Source organism: Dromiciops gliroides, chromosome 1 (genome assembly GCF_019393635.1).
Source record: "Dromiciops gliroides isolate mDroGli1 chromosome 1, mDroGli1.pri, whole genome shotgun sequence".
NCBI lineage: Eukaryota > Metazoa > Chordata > Mammalia > Microbiotheria > Microbiotheriidae > Dromiciops > Dromiciops gliroides.
Genome location: NC_057861.1, coordinates 80,149,334 through 80,176,103, shown reverse-complemented (window position 1 = coordinate 80,176,103; position 26,770 = coordinate 80,149,334). Strand labels below are relative to the sequence as shown.

General features: G+C 42.5%; 1 protein-coding gene across 1 annotated transcript in view; it reads left to right on the top strand.

Moving 5' to 3' along the window:
- The first annotated feature begins 3,814 nt into the window (after positions 1-3,814).
- Positions 3,815-26,770, top strand: part of GLI4 (GLI family zinc finger 4) — a 31,017-nt gene continuing 8,061 nt past the window's right edge. The window contains exons 1-3 of the mRNA XM_043978346.1: positions 3,815-3,882; positions 6,016-6,184; positions 25,377-25,490. Of these exons, the coding sequence (XP_043834281.1) occupies positions 6,058-6,184; positions 25,377-25,490 (241 nt within the window). The 5' untranslated portion in view covers positions 3,815-3,882; positions 6,016-6,057. The remainder of the gene's footprint in view (positions 3,883-6,015; positions 6,185-25,376; positions 25,491-26,770) is intronic.

Genomic DNA, 26,770 nt, shown 5'->3' with positions numbered 1-26,770 from the left:
TTAGAACTGTCCAAAAGTAGGATGTTCTACCTTGGATTTCCTCTCACTGGCCATCTTCAAGACTGGAAGATTGCTTTGGAGAATTCTGGATAAAACACTAGTTGGACTAGTAAGGGGTTCTTAACCTGGATCTGTGCATAGATTTCAAGGAATCTGTGAACTTGGATAGGAAGAAAAAACTACATCTTTATTTCAATATAATTGCTTTCCTTTGTAATCCTATCCATTTTATGTGTAATCCCAATCGCAAAGCCCATTGCCCATTAGTATGGGATAATCTCCTTATTAGTGGAGATCAGTGTCCTGGGCCTCTGTAAGGGGAGAAGTAGAATTGGTGAAGTTGAGACATCTCTCTCTTTAGTCTTTGTCAAGACTCTTAAAGCTTCAAGTTGATTCAGGCCTTGTAGTCGATTCAGGTGCTTCTGGCTTCCAGCTTTGAGAGGAGAGATGGAAGAGGCCAACCCCACTTCAGTTTGCTGAAGGAAAAGACTCTGGGAAGACACAAGAGGAGCTGGCAGTCTCTATCACATCCCTATCCCCAGTTCGCTACACTGGAAATGGGGAATTTGCCTTGGGTGAGATCTGGAACCGTCTCTCTTGGTTCAGCTGAGTTATCTCACTCTCAATGGGAAAGCTCCTTCACTCTGTACTGTCTGGCATATATTCTCCTATGCATTCTTCCTTTGATTTCTGTTTTGCTATGAGTTGGATAAATGGGTTTCTTTACTATTCACTGTGTATTCAGTGTGAAACTGGTATTTGGGGAAAAGGGAGTTGAGCCCCAGATATAAAGGACCTTGGATATAAAGGGTTCTTCTTAACCCCAATAATGAAACAAGTCATCAAAAGTTAGACTGAACCTGATCACATCCCCTAGACTAACAATATTTAAGAGAGCAGAGAGATATAATTCTAACCCCATGCCTGCTCTCTCTGAGGAGAGCAGGATGGCCTCTGGTCCCAACTTCCTGCTTCCCTGCCTGGCAGAAATTAAAGTCTCCCTTGGAGAAGTGTAGGGGAAGAAGAGGCTAAAAGATTTCTTCCTCCTTTTGAGCCACCCCACCTCACCCCACCATGCTACATTCAGGAGACAGCCCTTTGAAACACATGGGCCTCACCACGTAGGCATTTAGAAACATTATTCTGGGGCAGCTAGGTGGTGCAGTGGATGGAGCACCAGCCCTGAAGTCAGGAGGACCTGAGTTCAAATCAAGTTGCAGACACTTGACATTTACTAGCTGTGTGACCCTGGGCAAGTCACTTAATCCCAATTGCCTCGCCAAAAAAACCAAAAAAAAAACCCCAAACCAGAAACATTATTCTGAGAAGAGGGCCGTGGGTTTCAATAGAGGAATATAAAACACAAAAAAGGTTAAGAACTTCTGGACTAGATAGTCTCAAAGGTTTTTTTTTTTGGTTTTGTTTTTTTTAGTGAGGCAATTTGGGTTAAGTGACTTGCCCAGGGTCACACAGCTAGTAAGTGTTAAGTGTCTGAGGCCGGATTCGAACTCAGGTCCTCCTGACTCCAGGGCCGGTGCTCTATCCATTGCACTACCTAGCTGCCCCTCAAAGGTTTTTTTAACTCTTGAAATTATTGTTCTTAGTACTCATCTCTCTCTGCTCCTCTCTTCTTTTCTCCCATTAATTTTTCTCTCTACTTCTTCCTTCCACTCTTCTCTCTCCTTTTTTCTCTTCCCTTGCTTTCTCCTTTGTTTCAACTCACCTCTAAAGGCTCCCTTTCCTTCCCACCCTCCCTTTTTACTCCCCTCCTTTTTTTTACCTTCCCTCTTTCTTCCTCCCTTATGACTTTTTCTTCCCCCTTTTCCTCCTCCACTGTCTCCTCACCTCTCCTACTTCCTCTTCTTCCTCCATCTCACCTTGCCTCCCCCCTTTTTTCTCTCTCTTCTCTTTTCTTTCCCCTCTCCTCCCATCTCTGCTTAATCTCCCACTTTTTCTTTCACGCTTCCCTCTGCCAGGGTTGTTCTGGTAAATACTTAACAACTGGCTCTCTAGGGGAAAATGTACATTGTACATTTGAGAGGGAGAATGGAGAAGAGATGAAGGAAAGGAGAGGGGAGGAGAGAGGAGGAGAAGGGAGGAGAGAGAGGGAGAGGGGAGAGGACAGGAGGGGGAGAGGAGGAAGGGGGAACAGAAGGCAGGAGAGAAGGGGAGGGGAGGAGAGGAAGAGAAGGGATGGGGAGAAGAGAGGAAGGATAAGATTAATCTGCATTATTAATATTTTCTCCATTACTTACTTAAGTCTAGAGATTGACAAAACAATGCATCAATCCCTGATTTGTAGCATTTGCTGATTCCCAAGGTGTAAATGTTCACTCACAATCCAGCATGAGCTGGTTCAGGACACCTTTCTTTGTCTCCTTACTTCTGTTCTCTTTCCCTTTTTTTCTTTTTCATCTCCCTTTTTATCTCCCTCTCAGATCTCCCCTTTTCTCCTCCCCATCTCAATTTCCTTTCCTTCCTCTCTCCTCTCCCTTCTTTTCTTTCCTTCTGTCTCAGTATTCCCCACCTCTCCTCTCAGCTGTCTCTACCTCCTCTCCTCCCTACCTTCCCTTCTCCTTCATGCAATCTTCTTCCCACCTCCTCTCCCTTCCTTCCCTTCTTTCTTCTCCCTTTTCCATCTTCTCATCTTCCTTTCAGCTCTCCCTCCTCCTTTCCCCCTTCCCTCTCCTCTCTCCTTTCTTTCCTTTCTGTGCTTTCCACCCTCTCCCATCTTTCTTCTGCATCAGCCCTTCCCACCTTTCCACTTCCCTCCCCACTTTCCCTCTTCCATCCCCTTCATCCTCCCAGTATTCTTCCTGTCTTTCTCCTCCTTCCCCTTTCCATCTCTTCTCCTCTTCTGGCTTTCCTTCCTCTCCATCCTCCCCACTGTCCTCCTAACTGACCTCAGCCTTCCCCCTATTCTTCCCTTCTCTCTTCCTTCCACCTTAATCCCTTCCCTCCCCTACTCCTTTCTCCTCTCCTTTCCCCTCCTTCTTCCCTTCCCTCAACCTTCTCTACTCTCCCCTTTCTCTTCCTTACTTCTCCCTCCCCTCCTTCACTTCCCTCTTTCACTCCTCTCCTACATTCTCTTTTCTCCTCTCCTTTCTCTTCTTCCCTTTTTCCTCTCTCCTCCCCTTCTTTCCTTTCCCTCCCCCTCCTCCTCTCCTTTTTCCCTCTCCTTCCTCTGCTCCCCTCTCCTCATCCCTTCTCTTCTCTTCCTCTCTCCCTTCTCTCTCTCCTCCTCTTTCCTCCTCCCTTCTGTTCCCCCCTTCCTCCTCTCCTCTCCCTTCTCCTCCCCTTCTCTCTCCTTTCCTTCCTCTCTTCTCCATTCCCCCTCTCTTCTCCCTATCCCTTCTCTTCTCTTCCTCTCTCCCTTCTCTCTCCTCCCCTCCCTTTCTCTCCTCCCTTCTGTTCTCCCTTCCTCCTCTCCCCCTCTTGTCCTCTCCCCTCTCCCTCTCTCTCCTCTCTTTCCTCTCTTCTCTCTTCTCCTCTCTCCTCCCCTCTCCTTCATCTCTCCTCCGTTCCCCCTCTCCTCTCCCCATCCCTTCTTTCCCCCTGCTCTCCTCTCCCTTCTCCTCCCCTTTCCCCCTGTCCACTCTCCCCTCTCCTTTCCTTCCTCTCTTCTCCATTCCCCCTTTCCTCTCCTCCTCTCTCCCGGCAGACATCCATTCTCCGCCTGGGTGTCAGCCCCACCTAACCCGATCCACCGAGGCGCGAGGCGCGGAGTCGTCCGGGCTTCCTAGAGCGTCCTAGAGGAAGCGTCTTAGGGGCGGGGCGTCCACGGGCCCGGGGGCGGGGCTCGGGAGAGGGGGACACTTCCTGTCCGGGGCAGTGGCTCAGAGTCCGGCAGGTGAGCGGCGGGGACCCGGACGCGGGGGCTGGGTAGGTGTGTTCGGCGCGCGGGCTTCCCCGGCCCGGCGCTGGCCCGGGGTCCCAGGGCTCTTGGATCGGGGTCGGGTGGAGGGGTCGCCGTGGGGCCGTGGCCGGGGAGGAAAGGGCGGCCCCGCCTCGCCTGTCCCGTCCTTCCCTCCTTGGGGTGGGGGTTGAGGGATAGCCGGGCGCGCGGGCTGAGATCCGCTGAGCCCCACCCCCACGCGCGCCCCCTGCCCTCCTCCTGCTCCTCTCCCCGGCCGGACCCCGACTGCGTGCCGGAGGGTGGGAGCGGTCGGAGCCGCCCGGGCAGCCGCCCTCCCGGTCCCCACCCGCCGCGTATTCGTCCCCTACCCCAGTCCGGCCAAGCCCCGGGTCCCAGGGGCCACAGTAGCTTCCCCTGCCACCACCCCCGTGAAAGGAGGCACAGCGGTGGCGGGTCTTATACCTCTTGTAAAGGAGGGAACTGAGGTTCAGAGAACAGAAAGGACTTGCTGACAGCTCGTGTGAGAGCCGGGATGCCAATCCCAGGGCTCCTGACGCCGGGGCCAGGGCTTTTTTTCCAGTGCTGAAGCCAAGGCTGAAATGCTATTCTAAGTTGGCCGTGCCTTGAAGGATCCGTCTGCCAGACCCATTAATCCAGAAAAAGGCCTCTGTGTGTGTGTGTAAGAAAAAAACTGCACCGAAATTTAATACAATATTTTTACTTATCTTATGCCACTTGCCGAACCACTGAATGTTTTTCTGATATGACTGGAGCATTTTTGTTTCTTTTTTGAGGTTCAGTGTATGTAGCAATCAACTACTTTAAGCAGATGTTCTGTATCAGTTTCTTTATATGTAAAATGAATTAAATCAGATGGTCTGCCATTGTATGATTCTAATACTTGAAAGCCTGATACTCAGACTGGAGCATTTAGTAATATATTGACACTTTCAACTTTGACAACATTAAGTATCTACTATGTGAAAGGCACTATGCTAGAGACTGAGGAAGATAGAAGATTTAGATAAAATACTTTTTGCCCTTGTGAAGTTTAGAATGGAAAATGGCACACTAACAATTACAGTAGAATTATAGGAGTGCTTAAGAGACAGTTTGTAGCAGTGACTAGAGGGATCATCCTTGGAATCTGGAAATCTGGATTCCAGCCCTGCCTCTGACACAGTTTAGCTGTGTGGCCATGGGCCAAAATCAGTGTCCCACAAAAGTTTTTACAAGGTATAAAACTTAGTGATCTGCAAGTGTGTTACTGAAGGAAGTTTCCACAACCAGACCATCCAAAAAAGGTGCATTGTTGTTCAGTTGGGTCCAACTCTTCGTGACCTCATTTGGGTTTTCTTGGCAAAGAAACTGGAGTGGTTTGCCATTTCCTTCTCCATCTCATTTTATATAAGAAGAAACTGAGGCAAACAGGGCTAAGTGACTTGGTCTGGGGTCACAAAGCTAGGAAGTATCTGAGGTCAGATTTGAACTCAGGTCTTCCTGACTCCAGGCCCAGAGCTCTATCCACTTCACCACTTAGCTGACTAGTACATAAGACAGGTATAAACCAAATGCTATGCCAATATAGAGGAGAAGGAGAAGAGTGTTACCAGCTTTGGGTGGAGAGTGAAGAGATAATCAGGGAAGGCTTCATTAAGGAAATTATATTTAAACTGGACCTTCCTCTCACCATTCATATCTGTTGCCCTAGAGAAATGAAAACAGCATTGTTTCAGATGCCCCCACAGTGCAACTTGCTAGCTGTGTGAAAATAGAGTAGTGACTTAATATCATCTATAAAGTGCAGATAAATAATACCTGTTGTACCTTCCTCACAGGGTTGTTGTATTGAATGAAAAATATTATATAAATGTCAATTAGTAGTAGTATGAATGATTGATAAGTGAAGAACTGACTACAGTGTCAGGAAGATGATTTTTGTGGACTACCTTTGACTCATATTGGCTCTTTTAGCCTGGAAAATTGACTTAACTTCTCTGATTCCCATCAGGCTTCCCTAAAGCAATACAAATCACAGGTCTGGCCAAAAAAATAGAGTCCTTAGTCTACCTTTTCCTTCTTGGGTGTGTTTCTGGACCCTGATGTTTTAGCTTTTCATAATGCCATCCTCATCCTGCCATAATTTTCATTTTTCCCAGGTCTCAATTGTGTTACATCTTCAAGAAGGCTTCTTTACGAAGATGGCAGACCTGGGGGGAGAACAGGAGTCACCTCCTGTTCCATCCCCCATCAGTTTTTCATCACCTGGGATAACTTCTGGACCTCATCGCCACAAGGCACAGCTCCACCTCCATGATCATCAACATGGTATTCCCTTTACTCTCCTTCCGACATTTACTTAACTAACACTTTTAAGCATGTTAGGTTTTTTTCTCCCTTTCAGTTAAAAAATTAGCTAGTGCTCGGCACATTGTAATCTTTTAATAAATGCTTTTTCATTCATTCAGGGCCCTCCTCATTTGCCCCTTGCCATCCTGCCTACCTTGATGAAATTAAGCAAGTACAGGGACAAAATGGTAGATTTATGGAGTTTGGTATCAGCAAACCAAATCCAGGATGAGAATGGGCTGGGTAGGTACAGGAGAAGTAGATAATCTTGGTACACTGTTGACCACAAGCTTAGTAAGAGTCAGCCCTGAAATGCCATTGTGAAAAAAGCCAGTGGAATGCTGGGGTGTGTTAGAAGCAAATTCCTTGGCAGAGCCAAGAAGAGGATCTGGGTTTTTATATCCCTCCTTCCCTGGTGGGGTACTGAAAAGAAGCCTGGACTAGAAATCAAGACATTCTGATTCCAGCTTTAACTCTGTGTATGTACGCACACATATTTGCCCACCTCTCTTGGTATCAATATTCTCCTCAGTCCAAAAAGAGAGAGTTTGGGCTAGTTCATTTTAATGCACTTTGCAGCATTGACATTTTTTGATTCTCTGAGTATAACATATATGAGCCAAGAAGTCATCCTTTCATTAGACTCTGCATGCATTTACTTCCATTCCAGATGCTTCAGTGCCTACTGTGTAGAATACTGTGCTCAGCACTGGGAGAGATATAAATTTTAGATAAGATTCCTAGATTGTTAGAACTGGATGGAAACTTAGCAATCAACTAATTTACCCCCCACCCCCTTTTCTTTTTTTTTATACAGTTGAGGAAACTTAGGCCCAGAGAAGTTGAGTGGCTTCCCCAAGGTCACAGCTCTACAGGAGCATCTTTGCATGACAGAGCCAGGATTCAAACTAGGTATCCTGGTTTAGGGCTGTTTCCTTTTCACTATACTTCTCCATTAGGTCTTTACCAAGAGTACCTTGTCTCATTAGTCAACTTCAAAAGGGATATGGAGGAGGGGGGGCGGTGTGCAGTTATACATATAATTTGGGGGGTGGAGAGGCAATTGGGTGTAAGCGACTTGCCCAGGGTCACACAGCTAGTAAGTGTTAAGTGTCGGAGGCTGGATTTGAACTCAGGTCCTCCTGACTCCAGAGCTGGTGCTCTATCCACTGTACCACCTAACTGCCCCTATACATATAATTTTTAAGTACTTTCTTTGGTTTTACTGCTTAATATCCCACAAAAGTTAACTATTTTTATATTTTGTCATCCATGCCAATTTTCTGGGTATTAGATGAAAATTTAAAAATTTTACACTTCTCTTATTAGTGATTTGAAACAATTTTTCATGTTTGTTAATAGTTTGTAGTTCTTCTTTTGAGAACTGATTGTTCATATATTTTGACCACTATCTATTGTGGAATGCCTTTTGTTCATATATTTGGATTAATCCATTATAGTTTATATATCAAATCTTTAGGAAGTGTTTCATGTAACAATTTATTCCCAATTTTCCTTTCTTATACTAGCTGCACTGATTTTATCATGCAAGAACTTTTTGATTTCTCTTTTGTGATCTCTGTCATTCTATGTTATAGTTACTAAAGGTACTTTCATCCTTTTCCCTCCAAAGTTTTTTTTTGTTTGTTGGTTTTTTGGTTTTGGGCAGGGCAATGAGGGTTAAGTGACTTTCCCAGGGTCATGCAGCTAGTGTCAAGTATCTGAGGCTGGATTTGAACTCAGGTCCTCCTGAATCCAAGGCCAGTGCTTTATCCACTGCACCACCTAGCTGCCCCTCCCTCCAGGTTTTTATGTGACCTTTTATACTTAGGTCACTTTCCATTTGGAAGAGATGGTACAAAATGCTTGTATTTTCGCTTAAAAATTTAATTTCTGTGTACATTATGCCTATAACAACTTATTTATTAATTTTCACATATCCTCTCCTATTCTCTGGCTATTTATCTCTGTATTTAATGTATTTTTACTTTTATATATTTGTAGTTAGAAATTCATGGCATTATGTTGAAGGTAAGTACATTGATCAGGTTCTTCATAGTTTGATCTCTTTGCAGATTTGCTAATATTCTTCATATGATCAAATTGCATTCTCAATAATTAGGGCCTTCCAAAATCCAGAAGTATAATGACAGCCTTAGAGAGTAGTACTTCCACTTCCCTGGAGGTCTTCAGACAAATTCTAATTGGCCCCTTGTCAAGGGTTCTCTTCAATGTTTTTTTTTTGTTTTGGGGGGTTTTTGTTGTTGTTGGGTTGTTTTTTTGTTTTTTGGTGAGGCAGTTGAGGTTAAGTGACTTTCCCAGGGTCACACAGCTAGTAAGTGTTAAGTGTCTGAGGCTGGATTTGAACTCAGGTCCTCCCCCCTTTAGGGGCAGCTAGGTGGCGCAGTGGATAGAGCACGGGCCCTGGAGTCAGGAGGACCTGAGTTCAAATCCAGCCTCAGACACTTAACACTTACTAGCTGTGTGACCCTGGGCAAGTCACTTAACCCCAATTGCCTCACTAAAAAAAAAAAAAAGGCTTGTTCAGATGGAAGTAGGTAACCTTTTAGAATCTCTTCTGATTCTGGAATTCTGGAATTCATTGTGTAATTACATTGATATACCATCCTAAATATTCATAAGCTGTTGGATATTTACCTTGTTTCTAGTTCCTTATAGTTAGTTAGAATGCTACTCTGTAGTTTTGAACAGGTAGCTTTTTCCTCTATAACTTGATCTTTATAATAACAGTGATTTTCTAATTGTCAAATCTAATAGCCTTTTCTCAATTCTCATCCTTCTTGATACCTCTGTAGCATTTGATACTGTTGACCATTTTTTCCCTCCCTAATCCTCTCTCCTGTCAAAGTTTTTCTGACACTGTGGTCCCCTCCTACATGTCTGACCACTCCTCAGTTTCCTTTGTTGGATCTACCTCTCTAGGTCATGCCCAAGGCTCTGTCCAGGACCCTCCTCTCCCTCTGTACTATTTTTCTTAGTGATCTCATCAGCTTCCATGTATTCAATTATTATCTCTATGAAAATGATTCTTAGATCTGTTTATCCAGATCTAACTTCTCTCCTGACCTCTAATGTCATAATTCCTACTGCCTATTGGATATCTTGAACTCATTGTCCCGTAGACATTGTAAATTTAATATGTCCAAAACGGGACTCCTTATCTTTATTCCCAAACCCTCACCTTTTCCTAACTTATCTATTAGTGTGGAAGTTACTACCATCTTTTCAGTCTCCCAAGCTGTTAATCTAGATGTAATCCTTGATTCCTCACTATTATATACTCCTACATATCCAATCTGTCACCAAGTTCTGTTGATACTACCTTCATATAATCTCTTGTATGTTTCAGTTCTCACTTCTGACACTGCCACCACCTTTATTCAGGCCCTGCTGGTTGATTTCCCTCTCTCAAGTCTTTCCCTGCACTGTACATCCTTTCAATAAGCAAAAATATACCTTCTCACACACACCCCAACTGAGAACAAAAGAAAACCCCATAGTAAACGTGTAGTCAATCAATAAACATTTATTAAGCACCTACCTTGTGCCAAGCACTGTGCTCAGTGTTGGGGTTACAAAAGAGGCAAAAGACAGTTTTTGCCTGCAAACAGCTTACAATCTTATGGGGGAGACAACATGCAAACTAATATATACAAAGCATCCTATATAGTAGGCTTCCACCAGTCACAGACGACCATGGATCAGCGCTCTGAAGAGCCACAGGCAACAGTGTGGCTGTGCAGTCCGATACAGGACCTGCAGCTCCCGAGTGACTTATAACCGGTAACTGCTGCATCCTGTGTTGTATCTACCCTATGAGGAGTAGCTGGAGTGTCCTCTCCAGGGCGCTGGCCTGGGCAGATCAATATGGAAAACAAGCTGTTGCCCATGCAGCAGGTTTTCCCTCCTTGCAACACTGGTGGATCCAAAGGAGAGGCAGAGCCAATACAGTTTGGCACCAGTGCTGCCACAGGAGTTGCCAGAGGGATGTGATGTCCAACATCCAACTGCCTAAGGGACTCCGACTCCTGATTTTTCCTCAGGGTTAACTCCCAAAGCCTTTCCCATATATGGGTATAGCCGCAAGGCAGCGGAGGTTTAAAATCAGGGTTTCCTTCCCCTAGGCGGGTTGCCTGCCAAGGCTAACGAGCCCCACCTGCACGAAGCGACTGGTTTTTAAAGTGCCAGTGACTCGCATTCGCCCCTTCTCCTGTTAGTAGAAACAGTTCCGCTACGAGAAGGCCAGGAGTTGGGCTTTGGTCATCAGAGGCTATTTGAGATGCACACTATTGGAGCATTTTTTTTTTTTTTTTAGTGAGGCAATTGGGGTTAAGTGACTTGCCCAGGGTCACACAGCTAGTAAGTGTTAAGTGTCTGAGGCCGGATTTGAACTCAGGTACTCCTGACTCCAGGGCCGGTGCTCTATCCACTGTGCCATCTAGCTGCCCCAACTATTGGAGCATTTTATAGAGAGTGGGAGCTTATCCCCACTCCCACCCCGGCATGACAAACCTTTGGAACCATATATACAGGAAAAACATAGAGAAGGCACTAGAAGTAAGAGGAGCTGGGCTGTGTGACCCTCATTGTCCCACCAAAAAAAAAAAAAAGAAGAGGAATTGGAGAAAGCTTCTAGTAAAAGATAGAATTTTAGTTGGGACTTAATTTAATTTCTGTGCCCTTGGCTGGGGGCCAATTAGAATTTGTCAAGGAAGTCAGTAAGTGGAATTGAGGGGGAAGAGCATTCCAGGTATGAGAGATGGCCAGAGAAAATGCCCCAACCCAAGAGATGGAGCATCTTGTTTCCCTGGATTGAAGAGTATATGTCAGGAGTAAGGTGTAAGAAGACTAGAAAGATAGGAAGGGACTAGTTTATGAAAGGTTTTGATTGCCAAACAGAAGAGCATTTTGTATTTGATCCTAGAGGCAAGAATTGTGGTTGAGTTTGTGTCTAAACTGTTTTCCTTTGAGGCTTTGTTTGTGGGTGTTTTGGAGTCATTCTCTTGTAGATTTGTGTCTTGAGCTTTCCTGTCACCACAGTTTTATGGTAAGTTTGTCTTTAGATAGGTAGCATACTCTTTATGGTAGGATTCTTTTTTTGTTTTCTCATTCTTCCGGCCTACTTCCTGACTTTGAACTTTTGGGGGCTGGGCTCTGCCACCTTTCTGGAGGGAAGATCTGGGCTGGTCCTATTGATGCTGTTTTTGGTGTATTGAGCATTATCCTAATCCAGGACCTCAGGGAAAGACTAGGAACCTGTAAACTTTCAGTGCTCCCAAAAAGGTCTTAATCTAGAACAGAGTCTGGCTGTTTCTCTCTTTGTCTGAGCTTTGTACATTTCTTACTTGGGTTTGGGACCAAGTCACAATAGGCTGCCTGACTCAGGTTCTGTCAGCCAGCTAGAAAGCTCCATTGGTTCAGAGTGACACAACTATAGGCTGCCCTTTGGTTTGGGATTCCTGGCCTGCTTTTTCCTTTGTAGGCTGGGCTAGGTGCTGGAACTAGGTGCTCTTTGCTCAAGGGATCTGAGCCATACTGCTGCTGACTCCTGACTTTCCTTCTTTCTTGATACACCGAGACCTCCTCTTATCCTAGTGCACAGCCTCTCCCTAGGCACTTGTGTGCTTTACAAACGATGTGCTCCTTGTCCTCCCCATTACCAGTTTCTGAAGACTTCTCTGTCTCCTTATGCCAACCTGTATCGGACAAATAACTCATTGTGACTTTTTTTCTGGATTTCTCTGTCAGGATTTAACCTGATTTTCTAGATCTGTTTGAAGGAGTTTTGCGGAGAGGAGTTTGCCTGTACTGCTTCCTACTCCTCTGCCATGTTGGCTGTCCTCCACTTGATTTTCAGATTGATTTTCCTAAAGTGCTGGTCTGATCGTGTCACCCTCACCCCCACCCCCACCCCTGCCCAATTTAATCATTTCCACTGGTTCCCTATTATCTCCAAGATCAAATATAAAATTCTGTTCTTTTTTTTTTAATTTTTTTTTTTTGCAGGTCAATGAGGGTTAAGTGACTTGCCCAGGGTCACACAGCTAGTTAAGTGTCAAGTGTCTGAGGCAGGCTTTGAACTCGGGTCCTCCTGAATCCAAGGCCAGTGCTTTATCCACTGCACCACCTAGCTGCCCCCTGTTCTTTTTTTTTAAAGCCCTTCATAACCTAGCACCTCTCTGCCTTTCTGGTCTTCTTACACCTTCCTCCTCCCTTCCATATACTCTGATATCCAGTGACACTGGCCTCCTTGCTTTATCTTGAAGACACAGAGACAAGGTTACAAAGGGTGTTGAACACCAAGCAGTATTTTCTATTTGATCCTGGAGAGAATAGGGAGACAGTGGAGTTTACTGAATAGGGTAGAGGAGTAACATGGTCAGACTTGTTCTTTTAGAGGAGCACTTCAGCAGTTTAGCCCAGGATGGGCCAGGGTGGTGAAAGAAATACCAGCTAGAAGGCAATTGCAGTAGTGCAGGTGTGAAATGACGAGGGCCTGCACCGGGGGGAGTAGCAGCATCAAAGGAAATAAGGAGTTCCGTCCGAGGGATATCAACAAGGGTAGAAAGGACCTTTTGTAAGAAGCCTTTCCCATATACTACTATAGGATTCAACTACTGTCAGCCCCCTGGGAAGCTCTGATGATTCAGGGGGACTGAATTGCAGGCTCCCCATTGGTCTGTGATTTCTGCCCTGGTTATTCCGCAGCAGGCAGACCCTGCTCTGTTCCTGGGGTCAGAACCACAAAACTACCGTTTAATTCTAAACTTGTTCTTCATGATTTTTTTTTCCCTTGGATTTACCTATCAGGAATTACATCTGATGGGTTTTCTAGAGGTTTATAGAGGAGGTTTGGTGCAGATGGGCTGTACTTTTCCCCCACCTTGATTCTGCCCCCTTACTTGACCCTAGGAGAAAGAACTGGAAGCACTAGGCAGATGTTGTAAAAAGCAAATTTTAGCTTGATTTAATGGAGAAGTTGCTAACAATTAGTTTTGTCCAGAAGTGAAGTAGGCTCCTTTAGGAAGTAATTGATTCTCTTTCACTGGAACTCTTCACTTGTTCCTTGTCAGGAATGTTGTAGAGGAAATATCCACATCCCCCTCAGGGGTCCATGGATAGGTTTTAGGGGATCTGTAAACCTGAATGAGAAAAAATATCTATCTTTATTTTAGTATGATTGTTTTCCTTTGTAATGCTATATACTTTATACATTTAAAAACATTCAGAGAAGGCAGCAATAGATTCTACCAGATTGCTGGGGTCACGGGGTGAGATCTATGACATAGAAAAGGTTAAGAACTCCTGTTGTAGAGGGATTCCTGTTTAGATGTTGGTTAGACCAGGTGTCTTCTCAGGTCTATTTCAGCTTTGAGATTCTGTGAGTCAGAGACAAGTTTCCTGTCAGGATCACAATGCAGAATGTGTGATGAATTAATTTATTAGATAGATTTGCTGTGTGTTGGGCCCTGTGTTCTGTGTTAAGGATTATCCAAAGGGGATTAGACACAGTCTTGACCCTATAATGGGAAGTGTGATATGTGCTATGGCATTGGAATGTAGGGGAAGAAAGTGTTAAACCTGCTGAGAATACTTTTGAGGGTGAAGGACATTTGAACTAGGTCTGGATGGAAGCTTAGGATTTGGGGTTGAGGAGAATGTCTTCCAAGTTTAAGGCCAGTCAGTGAGTTGAAGTGTCTCTAGGTGTAGAGAGATTGGAATCTTGCATGTCCATCTTCCATAGCCTTTTGATCACTGTTGCCAGTATCTATGGCTCCTAGTGAGCAATATATAGCAGTGAAAGCACTTGACTAAGGGTAGGTAGAAGGAGGCCAGCTTCTACAGGTAGTCGTGTGACCTTGACTTAGTTACTTCACCTTTTAGAGGCTCCAGACTCCATTTCTTCAACTGTAAAATGGGAGGAATAATCCTAATAGTAACTAGAATTTATATAGAGCCTTCAGGTTTGCAAAGAGTTTTACATTTGTTATCTTGTTTGATTGAATCCCTGTCCTGTCTCCCTCATGGTGCTTTTGTGAGGATTATGTTGCACAGTGAATATAAAAAATGCTCCGAGAAGTGTTATATAAACATAAACTTTTACTGTGTTTATTCCAACCAAGCTTCCAGGGTTTTTTTTAGCCCTTGCCTTCTCACTTGGACTTCCCACAGCCCATCAACCAGGAATGTTTTGATGATGAGGTTGATAAAACTCTGAAGTGGGTCACAGATGGAGCTTGAAAGAGTTTCTTCCTTCAGAGATCCTCAAGAAGACAATGGCTAACCTCTCTGGCCTGGGCCTGATGAGTTTTCTGACCAAACCCTAGGAGACCATGTCTGTACAATATGCCTTCCTTTTTTCACTGTCTTCTCCTATAAACTGCCACTATATCATCAAACTTATTTTTTTTTTAATAAAGTATTTTATTTATTTTTTTCCCCGTTACATGTAAAGATAGTTCTCAACTTTTGTTTATACAAGCTTTCCGGGGCAGCTAGGTGGTGCAGTGGATAGAGCACCGGCCCTGGATTCAGGAGGACCTGAGTTCAAATCCAGCCTCAGACACTTAACAATTACCAGCTGTGTGACCCTGGGCAAGTCACTTAATCCCAATTGCCTCACCAAAAAACAAAACAAAAAAACAAGCTTTCCAATTTCAGATTCTTCTCCCTCCCTCCCCCCTCCCCTAGACAGCAGGTAATCTGATATAGGTTTATATATATATATATATATATATATATATATATATATATATATATAATTATTGTTAATATAATAACATTAAACATATTTCTGCATTAGCATCAGACTAATTTTATTTCTTTTCCTTTTTCTTTTCTGTCTGTCTTACCTTCCTCAAACCCTTTTTACTCCTTTCCTCTTTTCCTCTCTGCCTATTGTGCTTATCTCAGGCTGGCACATAACTCTGGCAACTCCTCCTACCAGGACTTCTCACTACCACCCCCTGCATTCCGTATCATCATAGATTTTTCTTTGAATGCACAAAGACTTGAGTGGGTGCATTTTTCTGCCACATTTTTGGAGAATTTAATTTCATATTCTCTGAATCTTTTGCCCCACAGATGCAATTAGAATCTTAGAATATGAGAGCTCGAAGTAACCTTTGAGATCATTTAACAATAATGGTGTTAAATCCCTTTCTTAAAAATAGTGTTTCAGAGTTTACAAATGCTTTCTACAGAACAACTCCATGAGGCCAGTAGTGTAAGTATGACCCTCATTGTTTCTCTTTTTCACATGTGAAAACTATCTGAGAGTTTACAGTATAGTGGCCACATACAATTGGATCCAGAGTTCTATACTGGATCTTATTCCAAGTCCAGAGCCATGACCTCATCCTGCCTTTCTAATCCTGACTACCCCTTTTTACAAGTCATTTTAGGGTGCCAGATATAGGGGTTGTAGAGGCCATCTAGATCAAGATTAAGGGACTTGCTGAGATCTCTTACACATAGTAAGTGGGATTCAAACCTGGGTCCTCAGATTAAATGCAGGGCTCCTTCTAAGGCAACATACTGCTTCCTATGAAATCGCGGTCTCCTGGTAATCAGAATCTTAGAGCTGGAAGGGAATATGTAGAGCTCATGTAATCCAATCACTGCCTGCTTGAGTAGCCCAAACAATATCCTTAAGAACCCTAGGTCCTTATTTGTACAAAAATCTTTATAGCAGCTCTTTTTGTAGTGGCTAAGAATTGGAAAACACAAGAATGCCTATCAATTGGAGAATGGCTGAACAAGCTGTGGCATATGATTGTAGTGGAATATTATTGGGCTATAAGAAATGACAAGCAGGATGATTTCAGAAAGGCCTGGAAAGACTTGTATGAACTTATGTATAGTAAAGTGAGCAGAACCAGAACGTTGTCCACAATGAAGAACTGTGAATGACTTGACTGTTCTCAGCAATATAATGATCCAAGACAATCCCGAAGAATTAATGATGAAGCATACTGTCCACCTCCAAAGAAAGAACTGATAATGATTGAACACAGACATGCTATTTTTCACTTTTTCACTTTTTTCTTTTATTCAGGTTTTCTTATACCAAATGACTAATATGGTAATGTTTTACATAATTGTACATATATAACAGATATCTGATTGCTTACTGTCTCAGGGAGGGGGGAGGGAAGGAGGGATAGAATTTGGAACTCAGAACTTTAAATAAAAAATGTTTATTAAAAAAAACAAAGAAACCAAGTCTTGAGTCTCAGGCCAGGGATCTTTTCTGTTGTTTGTCCTTAGACCTACTGTAGAAGCCTAATAGCTAATTGTGGGTGAGCTCAGCAAGAAAGGCAACATTCCAGCCCTAGCCAGTCACCTCTGAAAGGAACAGAAGCCTCCCTTATGACCCAGAGCTTCTACAGACACGTGCCTCCATGGTGTGTGAAAATAATTATGACAATAGTTTCAACACATTTGTCAGCTATCTATTTCTGGTAGGCCCCCTCTGCCCAGCCCTGGGTACTTGCAAAGTCTAAAAGTGACACAGTTCCTGACACTTATTATGCTCTAGGAGAGACATAAGACATGATGTGTTTAAATGCATCAGAAGCATAAAAACCTGAGTGTTCCATGATGTCATCATAGGATTTTAAGTTGGAAAGGACCTTGGAGATATTTTATGTAGTTAGTACGATTCCCCAATGAGGACTTCAACCCAACTTCCAAATCTAATACTGGGAGACCGCGATTTCACAGGAAGTAGTATGTTGCCTTAGAAGGAGCCCTGCATTTAGTCTGAGAACCTAGGTTTGAATCCCACTTACTATGTGTAAGAGACCTCAGCAAGTCCCTTAATCTAGATGGCTTCTACAACCCCTATATCTGGCATCCTAAAGTGACTTGTAAAAAGGGGGTAGTCAGGATTAGAAAGGCAGGATGAGGTTCTCTTTTGGCAAGTCTGGAACATAAGCCCTCTCTGAAAACACCATAGCTTCTTTGTACTCACACATTTGTATTTTTTTCTTCCATGCATTTTTCCATTTTCATTTGGCTAATTTGCAATTTTGATCTGAGATTGTATTTTCCATATTTAACATCAGTGAGAGAATGGGGTTTTGGGGAGGATACATACCTGTGATTTCATCAGTATAGGGAAATCATCATCTAAAAATTTTGCATTGATGCAAAATCGAAATTTGTATGAAATGTAATTTTTAGCAAGTTTTCTAGGACCCTAAGAGTGTAAGGGACATTGAACCTAGGTCTTCTATGTAGCTCCTGAAAAAAATGTGGGTATTTTTTAAAAATGGGTTTTTATGACAGGGAATAGCTCAGGACCTGAAAATACTGTGACTATTTACCATATGTGGTCCAGCTCCTTATTTTCAGTTCTGGAATCCCGCTCATTGACTCTCTACTTTTCCTATCCAAGACATAGCTACTTATGGACTAACTCAATGGGCTCCCATTAAACTGCATGTCATAAACTGGATTATATGTATTCTCTATCCTGTGTGGAATACTAGGCCAATCTCTTTTGAATGGCTTTGGAGGTCTTACAGTGTTCCAAGTTTCTATGCTGTTAGCATAGTATCTTCAGATAGGAGCATCTGGATGACATCTGTTTATATTTTCCACAGCACATCTTCCATGACAGTAACAGAGCACCTTTTTCTTTTCTTTTCTTTTTTTTTTGTTTGTTTTTTTGGGGGTTTTTTGCAGGGCAATGGGGTTTAAGTGACTTGCCCAGGGTCACACAGCTAGTAAGTGTCTGAGGCTGGGTTTGAACTCAGGTCCTCCTGAATCCAAGGCTAGTGCCTTATCCATTGCGCCACCTAGCTGCCCCCACAGAGCACCTTTTTCAAACATATATTTCCCTTTTTGATGCCTCACTAGATTTTAATACTGAGCAGATCATTGAATAAGGTTGTCTCTGGTTGAATCTTTTGTGGAATCTGCTGTGATTTTAATATGTACATGAAAAATGTATTGTTGGATGTGGCCTTTAAAACTTTTTTTTAACAAAGGTTTTAGTAGACCAAATGCTTTTTGCAATCAATAAACAATAAATACAGAGAGACCTTATAGCCTCTATACTTTTTGCAAGGCCTGTATCACTGTAACAATGTAATCTGCTTTACAAAGTTATCTATAAAAGATGCCTGTTGCCATCTTATATTTTCAACCAAGATACCTTTGAGGTGGTTATAAACCATACTCATAATACTTTCTGTGATCTATTTCATTATTTCAGAACTTCACTATCTGTAAAACATCTTGAAAAATCAATGCCTGGATACCTTTTAAACTCAGGGATCAAAAATGTAACTTAAGCTATCTGTTATTCTAGTAACCAAGTAAGATACATGTCCTGTAGGAGAGGCTCGGGTTCCCCAGACTTTCTCTAAATGATTGATGATGAATGATAAAGCATTTATTAAGTGCCTACTGTGTTCTAAGTGCTCTGCCGGAGATACAACAGCTTATATTCTAATAGAGGAAGTTACAGAGGGGAATCACAAATTCATGGGGAAGGTATTCACATGATGGCATGGTTTGGAAATGGCTGGGATGTGATGTGAAAGCTTGACTCCAAGCAAGATGATGAGGTAGTTCGCTTATCTGAGCTCAGGGACACAGGGGCAGAGTGAAGGTGTTTCTGGTGGGAAAGGACTGAAGCCAGGAAATGATACATGCATTCTCTGGACCATACCAGGAGCTTTGGGAAAAGGAAGCCTCTTACTTTACGGGAAGGGGGGGGGGGGCGGGGAGAGAGTCAATTTGATGTGAGTCCCATTCTTTTCTTTTCAAAACCTCTTGACATCACCTCTACTTTCTTCACCTTTCAGCAGTCTCTGAAACAGAGGTGGTCCTTCTACTCACCAAAGCCAGCCCCTTTTCACATGCACTTGATCCCATCCCTTCCTGTCTTCTCCAGCAAATTGTATCCTCAGCCATTCATTCCTGCTTTTTCTCAAATCTTCAACCTTAATTCACAGGTTCCTTTTCTATTGCCTTGAAACATACCCAACCTTCTTCCATCCTTAAAAAACCTTTGCTATACCTTACCATCCCCTTAAGTCGTTATCCTTATCTCTCTTCCCTTTTTCAGCCAAACTCTGAAAACATTGTATAAACTTATCTGCCTTCACTTCCTCTTCTCTCACTCACTCGTTAAATCTACAGTCCTGCTTCCAGCCTCATCACTCAACTGAAACCGTTCTTTCCAAATTTATTAATGATCTTTACCATTATTACTAATGATCATTGCCAGATCTGATGGTCTTTTCTCATTCCTAATCCTTCCCAACTTATCTGGATTTATTAGACACTACTGACCACCTTGTCCTCCTGGAAACTCTCTTCTCTGGGTCTTCATGACACTGTTCTTTGCAAGCTTGCCTCCTACCTGTCTGCCTGCTCCTTCTCAGTCTCCTTTGCTGGTTCATCATCCATTTCACCTTCCTTACTATGAGTTTGGTCCTGGCCCTCAACATGTCTTTCTATGGACTTTTTCTTGGTAACTTCCTCAATTCCCATGGATCATTCCCAGGTCTAAATATCCAGCCCCAGTGTTTCTCCTGAGTTTCAGTTCCACATCAGTTATTGACTCTTGGACATTTTAAACTAGATACCCCAAGACATCTGTGTGTGTGTGTGTGTGTGTGTGTGTATGTTTGGTGAGGCAATTGGGGTTAAGTGACTTGCCCAGGGTCACACAGCTAGTAAGTGTTAAGAGTCTGAGGCCGATCTGAACTCAGGTCCTCCTGACTCCAGAGCTGGTACTCTATCCACTGTGCCACCTAGCTTCCCCCCACCCCCCACCCCCAAGACATCTTGTTTGTCTTTTCTTTTTTTCTTTTTTTTTTTTTTTTGGTGAGGCAATTGGGGTTAAGTGACTTGCCCAGGCAAGACATCTTAAACTCAACATATCTACCACTGAACTTTTGATCTTTCCTCCTAAACTCTCCCTCTTCTGAACTTTCCTATATACTCTCCAAGCTGCCACCATTCTTACAAAATCTCATGTTTGAATTTCAGCATTATCCCTAACAACTCAAGTCCCCCATATCCAATCAGTGCCATCTTGCTATTTCTACCTTCACAACATCTCATACATCCCACACTGATCTCTCTTCTCACAGCTACAACCTTAATTTAAGCTTTAGTCTCCTTTGGCCTAGATTATTACAACAACTTTCTACTTGATCCCCCTGCCTCAAGTCTCTCACCACTCCTACGAATTGTTGTCAAAGTAATTCTCCTTAAGTGACTTCTCTATTCAACAATTCTTCCTGTTGCCCCAGTGTAAAATATAAATTCATCTGTTAATCTTTTAAAACTCTACACCATAGGTCTGCAACCTATCTTTCCAGCCAAACTGTCCTTTTTTGTTCCTCTCCCAATATGCCTTTTCCCATATTGGTACCATCTTCCTTGCCTGGAAAGCACTCCCTCTCTCTCCTTTTAAGATGTAGCTCAGGCACCATTCCTGAAATCTTTCCTGGTCTTTTAACTGCTAGTACTCTTTCTCCCAAACTACCTTGCATTTAACTACATTGTATATATTTGTATTTATTCACTTTTATCTTTGTGCCATACGTGTACTTTTTATATGTACTTGTCTCCTTATTAGAATGTAAACTCCTTGGCAGTAGGGATTGTCTTATACTTTGTACTTGTATCCCTAATGCCTGGAGTAATAGGTGCTTAATAAATACTTCTTGATTGATGAAGTCAGTAAACATTTAAGTGCCTAAGATGTGGAGATACAAGGACAAATAAAACAGTCCCTGCTCTCAATGAGCTTGCAGTCTAATGGGGGAAACAGCATGCAGATAATGATTACATACAAACAAGTTATATGTAGGATATATTTGAGATAATCAACAGAGGGAAAGCACTAGAATTATTGAAGGGGTGGAGACTAGGCATTTAAAAGGAATGTAAATTATATCCCCACATGTATGGCATCCATATGTATTCCTGGGCCATGTGTACATATATATCTGTCATATGTGCTCTTTGATGCATGTTCCTTAGCCAGAGGGCTTCCCTATGTATGTACCCTCCATGTGTCAAGTACGTTCATTGCATAAATACCCACTTTTACTAGTGGGGTTGTAACCTGTGAGAGAGTATATCCTAGGTGTGCATGGGGGAAGTCTTTTCTTGTAATTTTTCTTTTATGTTATTTAAGTGACATGATTAAAATAAAATTTAAAAACGTATAGCCAGTCCCTGACTTAAAGACATTTGATTTATATAGGTCAGAGTTCTCCCCCAAATGGGGACAACTACCCTCTGCCCCCTTATTCAAAAAATCTGTATAATAGCTTGCCTAAAGAACTGCCTTCTCTTATGTAGAAGCATGAATGCATAGAAGGAACCTCAGAAATCAGTCTGGCATCATAGAAAGAGCACTGGATTTGAAGTCAGAAAACCTGAGTTTGAGTTATAGCTCTATCCTTTGCTGTGTGACTTTAGGTCATTTTTCTCTCCTTTCTGGGCTTCAGTTTCTTCAGTTATAAAGTGAGGGGGGTTGCATTTTGATATTTTTTAAGTACTCTTTCAGCTCAAACTTTACTTAATCTAATCCTGCTTGCCCATTTAACGAATGGATGAATGAATGAATGAATCGCCGGCCTTTTGGTGATGAGCCTCTCCTGACCCATTAGACTGTTCAATCTATGGACTATTGTTCTTCTCATAGGGAGCTTGAAACCTTGCTGGCTATGTGGAGATAGGGCTAGACATTAGTTCTTATGGAAAAGATTTGGGGGTTTCAGTGTACCCAGCATTAGACAGGATATGGCAACCAAAAAAGTCAATTTAATCTTTGTCCAGAAAAGTATAGTGGCTAGAAGTATTTTGTCTAGAAAAGCAAAAGTCTCAGTATACTTTGTCTCAGTCAGAACACTTCTGTAGTGTCACATTTCAAGATGGATATTCAGCTAGGGTATATATGGAAGAGGGCAAATAATGATAGTGGGGGACTGGAGACTGTATCACATGACAGTTGATTAAAGAAACCAGGATTGTTTAGCCTCAAGAAAAGACTTGGGGCAGCTAGGTGGCGCAGTGGATAGAGCACCAGTCCTGGAGTCAGGAGTACCTGAGTTCAAATCCGACCTCAGACACTTAACACTTACTAGCTGTGTGACCTTGGGCAAGTCACTTAAACCCAATTGCCTCACCAAAAAAAAAAAATTTAAATTAATTAAAGAAAAGACTTGGGAGGACAAGATAGACAGGTAGGTAGGTATATATAGCAGTTATTAAGTGTGGACTGGACTAAGGACAGGAAATGCAAATATAAGCAAAAAAGAAGATAGTACCTACCCTCAAGAACTTTACATTCTAACAGAAAATAATGCCTAAAAGGGAGTTGAAATGTGTGGGGAGGGAAGAAAGATGCCTTCATGGGCCAGAGACAGAAAAGTCTGCAGAGTCAGAAGCCAGGTTTGAAGTAAGCATAGATGGCCTAGAAACTTATTCAAATGGAGGTTCCAGAAAGGAGCTCGTCAGTTGAAAGAGCAGATCATAGGAGGTATCTCTACCTTGAGGCAACTGAGGCAGAGATGGAAAAATCTTATACTTAGAACTATCCAAAAGTAAAGTAGGCTCCCTGGGACATAGTTCTCTCACTAGAGGTGGTTTCATTTTTCTTTTATTTTCTATTGGTGGCTACTGTTTTACTTAGGGTCCTTGTCTGGACACATTTCTTCTTCCCCTCCTCAAGTGAGCCATTCCTTGTAACAAAGATTTAAAAAGAAAGAAAAAATTAGTCCAGCAAAACCAACCAATACATCTACTGTGTCTGACAGCATATTCAGTATTCTATACTCACTGGTGGAAGTCATCAGGGTTCTAGAAAATATAAGTTCTACAGGATTTTCTCTGAGGTTCCTTCCAACTATGATATTCTGGAATAGTAGTAATAGGTGATGTTTATTTAGCATTATAGGGCGCTTTAAAGACATTATCTCAGTTGATCATTATAAAACCCCTATGATGTAGATAGTACAACTATGATTGGACTCATTTTGTGTCTAAGCATACTGAGGTTTAGAGAGGTTGAGTAATTTATTGAATAATCTTGGGATTCTTAAATGTACAAGCTGGGCAGGTGCACAGGGAATTCCAGGGCCTACTTAGACTTTTAAAAGCTGTCATCCCAAGATGTGTAGGAAATTAATTATGAATGTATAAAATCAAGAACAATTCTCCAATGGATAAGTAGTCAAAAATATGAACAAATAATTCTCAAAAGAATATAAACTGTAAATGACCATATAAAAGATTGCTCCATATAACTAATGTCCTTAGCACGCACAGTGCTTAGCACACAATAGGTACTCTCAACTATTTATTGACTAATAATGAGAATAACCAATAAAAATAACTCTGAGGTTTCACTTTATACCCAACTAATTAGCAAACATGGCACAAGATAGAAATAGAAAGGGACTATGAAAAAAAAGAAAGACACTGTTATGATGTGGGTGGTGCTGTGAATTGATCCAAACATTCTGGAAATCAATTTGGAATTATGCTAGAGGGGAAAAAATACTTTAACCCAGAGATTCCACTACCAGATTTGTCTGAATTTTAGTTAAATGATCCGGGACTAGAGTAGGGCTCCTTGTCAGTAAATGAGGTAAGACTTTTCCTGATCCAGTAGGTGGATCAAGAATTAATTTTGGACCAGGATTAAATTCAAGAAAATATTTATTTAGGGTTCAGATATGACGAAGGCCCTGCTTCTAAGAAATTTACAATCTTATGAGTAGGACAAAAACATAAGTAACTATCATACGAATGAAATAAGTTCAAAGAAGAAGGTAGAGGTAGAGGACTATGAAAAAATTGGAGAGAGCTCACTTCCACCTCAGTGATGAAGGAAGGCAAAAGAGAACATTTCCTAGAGGAAGTGTCATATAATTTGGCTGTGAAGGAGGAGAGTGAGATCAACAGATGGATATAATAGGGTGAGTCTCTTCCATGGCTTGAGCCACAGAAAAGAAGGAAGATCAAGCATGAAGAATGCAGAGTAGTCCAGTTTGGCTGGAATGCAGAATATGTGAAGGAGAGTAAAATGAGATAAGGTCAAAGATAGGTTGGAGCCAGATGGTGGAAGGCCTTGATCAACAGGTTGTATATCCCTGGATTAGAAATTCCTAATCCTATTTAGGCGTAGGCAGCTGTGCCAGAGAGGGCTGTTCTTGGCAGAGTTGGAAATAATGCTGCTTCCCTGGGCTCTTCTGAGATTGCACCTCCCTCCATCTTCTTTTCTTAGTTCCTCATTTCTGTTTAAGTACAATCAAATCCCACAGCGTGTTCAGGGCTTTCCCACTTCTGTCCCTTTGCTCATTCTGTTTTCTGCAATTAGAATGCCTTCTCCCCAACATGAGTCAATCAGTGAAGCTCTCATTAAGCCTCTACTGTGGCAAGCCCTGGGAATACAAAACAATCCTTGCCCTTAATATTCTATAATATGTCATCTCATATATGCTCGATGTACATAAAATGCTTTTGTAAACTCTAACATGCCATCTAAGTGTCAGCTATTATGCTTAAAAGATATATATTAATACATTGCGTGTGTTCTAAGTACTAAATGAGTAAGTAGTTCAGAAGTAAGGTACATTTAGTGAGGGAGTTATCTTCCTGGAGGACTAGAGATTTTAGCTGGACCTTGAAGGATGGCTAAGTCTTACATAGGCAGAGTGTATGAGGGATATTTCAAGGTCCAGCTTGGATATATAAATGGAGTGGAGTAAGAAGGGTCTTCCAGGCAAGGGGAATAGCATGACCAAAGATCTCCAGGTGTGAATGACTGGGGTATGTTTGGAGGCAAATGAGCAAATGACTTTGACCAGACCAGTAGGTTCCTATAGAGGATGAGTGGGATATTTCAAGAGTCAGATTGTGAGGAACCTTGAATGCTAGTTTAAGGAGTTTAGACTTTTTTTTTCTGTAGGAATCTGGAAACCATAAAATTTTTGAACTGGGGAAGGACATGCTCACAACATTGTTTTCAGAAGAGTCATCTGACAGCAGGAGCAGGATGGATTGGAAAAGGAGAAACTGGGTAGAGAGAATATGAGGGAGACTTGGATTAGTCTGGGTGTAAAGGATGAGCATGTTATCATTTACCTTTTTTCCTTTCCATAAATAGGATTTACAGTTTCCAAGCCAGGTGTAATTTCCTTGCTACAAGAAGAGGAAGAACTGTCTGGCTCAGATTTTCAGGGAATTCAAGAAACTGAGATCTCAAGAGATACCTACACAGGTGAGTGAGAATAGCCTCCTCGGGACAAACAGCCCGGCTAGATAATGAAGTATTTGAAGTTTTCAATTGAATTCAATTTGTATTTCTGGAGTACCTTTCTACATGTCTGTATACCTATGAATCTCTGCTCTGTGGGCTGCAGGTCTTCCCAGCATCTGAAGCCATGGAATGAGACTGAGGCAGGCAGGTAGGCAATAAGCATTTGTTAAATGCTTGCTACGTGCTAAGCACTGTGCTACATGCTGGGGATCCAAATATCAGCAAAAAGAAAGACTGTCCTTGCCCTCAAAGAGCTTACCTTCTACTGGGAAAACATAACACATAAAAGCTGAAAGAGGGTGGGGGGATAGAAAGTACCCATAAGTGGCAAAGTCTGAGAGAGTTAGAAGCATAGTTGGGAGGGGAATGAAGCGTGGCTACCCTGGGCCCATCCCCAAAATGGAGGCTCCAGTGGGAGACAAAGGGGGCTAGCCTGATGGAGGGAAGTTCTATGGTGAGAAGTCCCCAGGGGCTAAGGAAAGTTCCACTGTGAGAACACAGCCATCATACAGTACGGATGGGAATGAGGACAGTGCCTTTCTTCCCTTTCCCTCTATCTGGTGTCATCTCTTTCCCGATCACAACCAACTGCTACCTTACCCATGATCAGAAAGAGCTCTAGCTTACGTGTGTCGGATCATTTGCGCTCTAAACTGAGACTGCCTGCCATTCACTCACTCCACAAGCTTGGCTAAATCCAGGGTTCCTCTTGTCAAGGTCCTGGACTCAAAGTTGTCTCAGGTCCTGTTCCAGTTTTAACATTCCATAGTTTTATGACATAGTAAAATGTAAGGTCCTGAAGAGGAACACTGTTTTGGTTTTGTCTTGGTACCTCTAGCACTGAGCATAGTGCTTTGCATATTAGTAGAATGTGAGTTGAATTGAATTGGATTGGCTTCCCAAATTCAGCTATTCCTCCTCTAGATTCTCAGTATCTCTTATCACCATCTCTAGGAGCATTATTGCTGTTCTCTCTGAAATCTGTTACACAAGCTCCTCTTTGCCTCTCTGTAACATTTGTTTAGTCTGCTCATCCTAAGATCTTCCTGTTCCTTCTTTCTAGCTTATGCCACTAGTCAAAGTTCCCAACTTTTTTGATGGGCAAGTGGAGGATGCCAGGGTCTAGCCCTGGGCTTTAGGACTCCCTGACCAAGCGGTCAGCTTCTAAGGTGACTTTGCCTTTGCCTATCAGACTTCCACCTTTTGCATCTTACTAAATTTCTTTAATTACTAAATTCCAT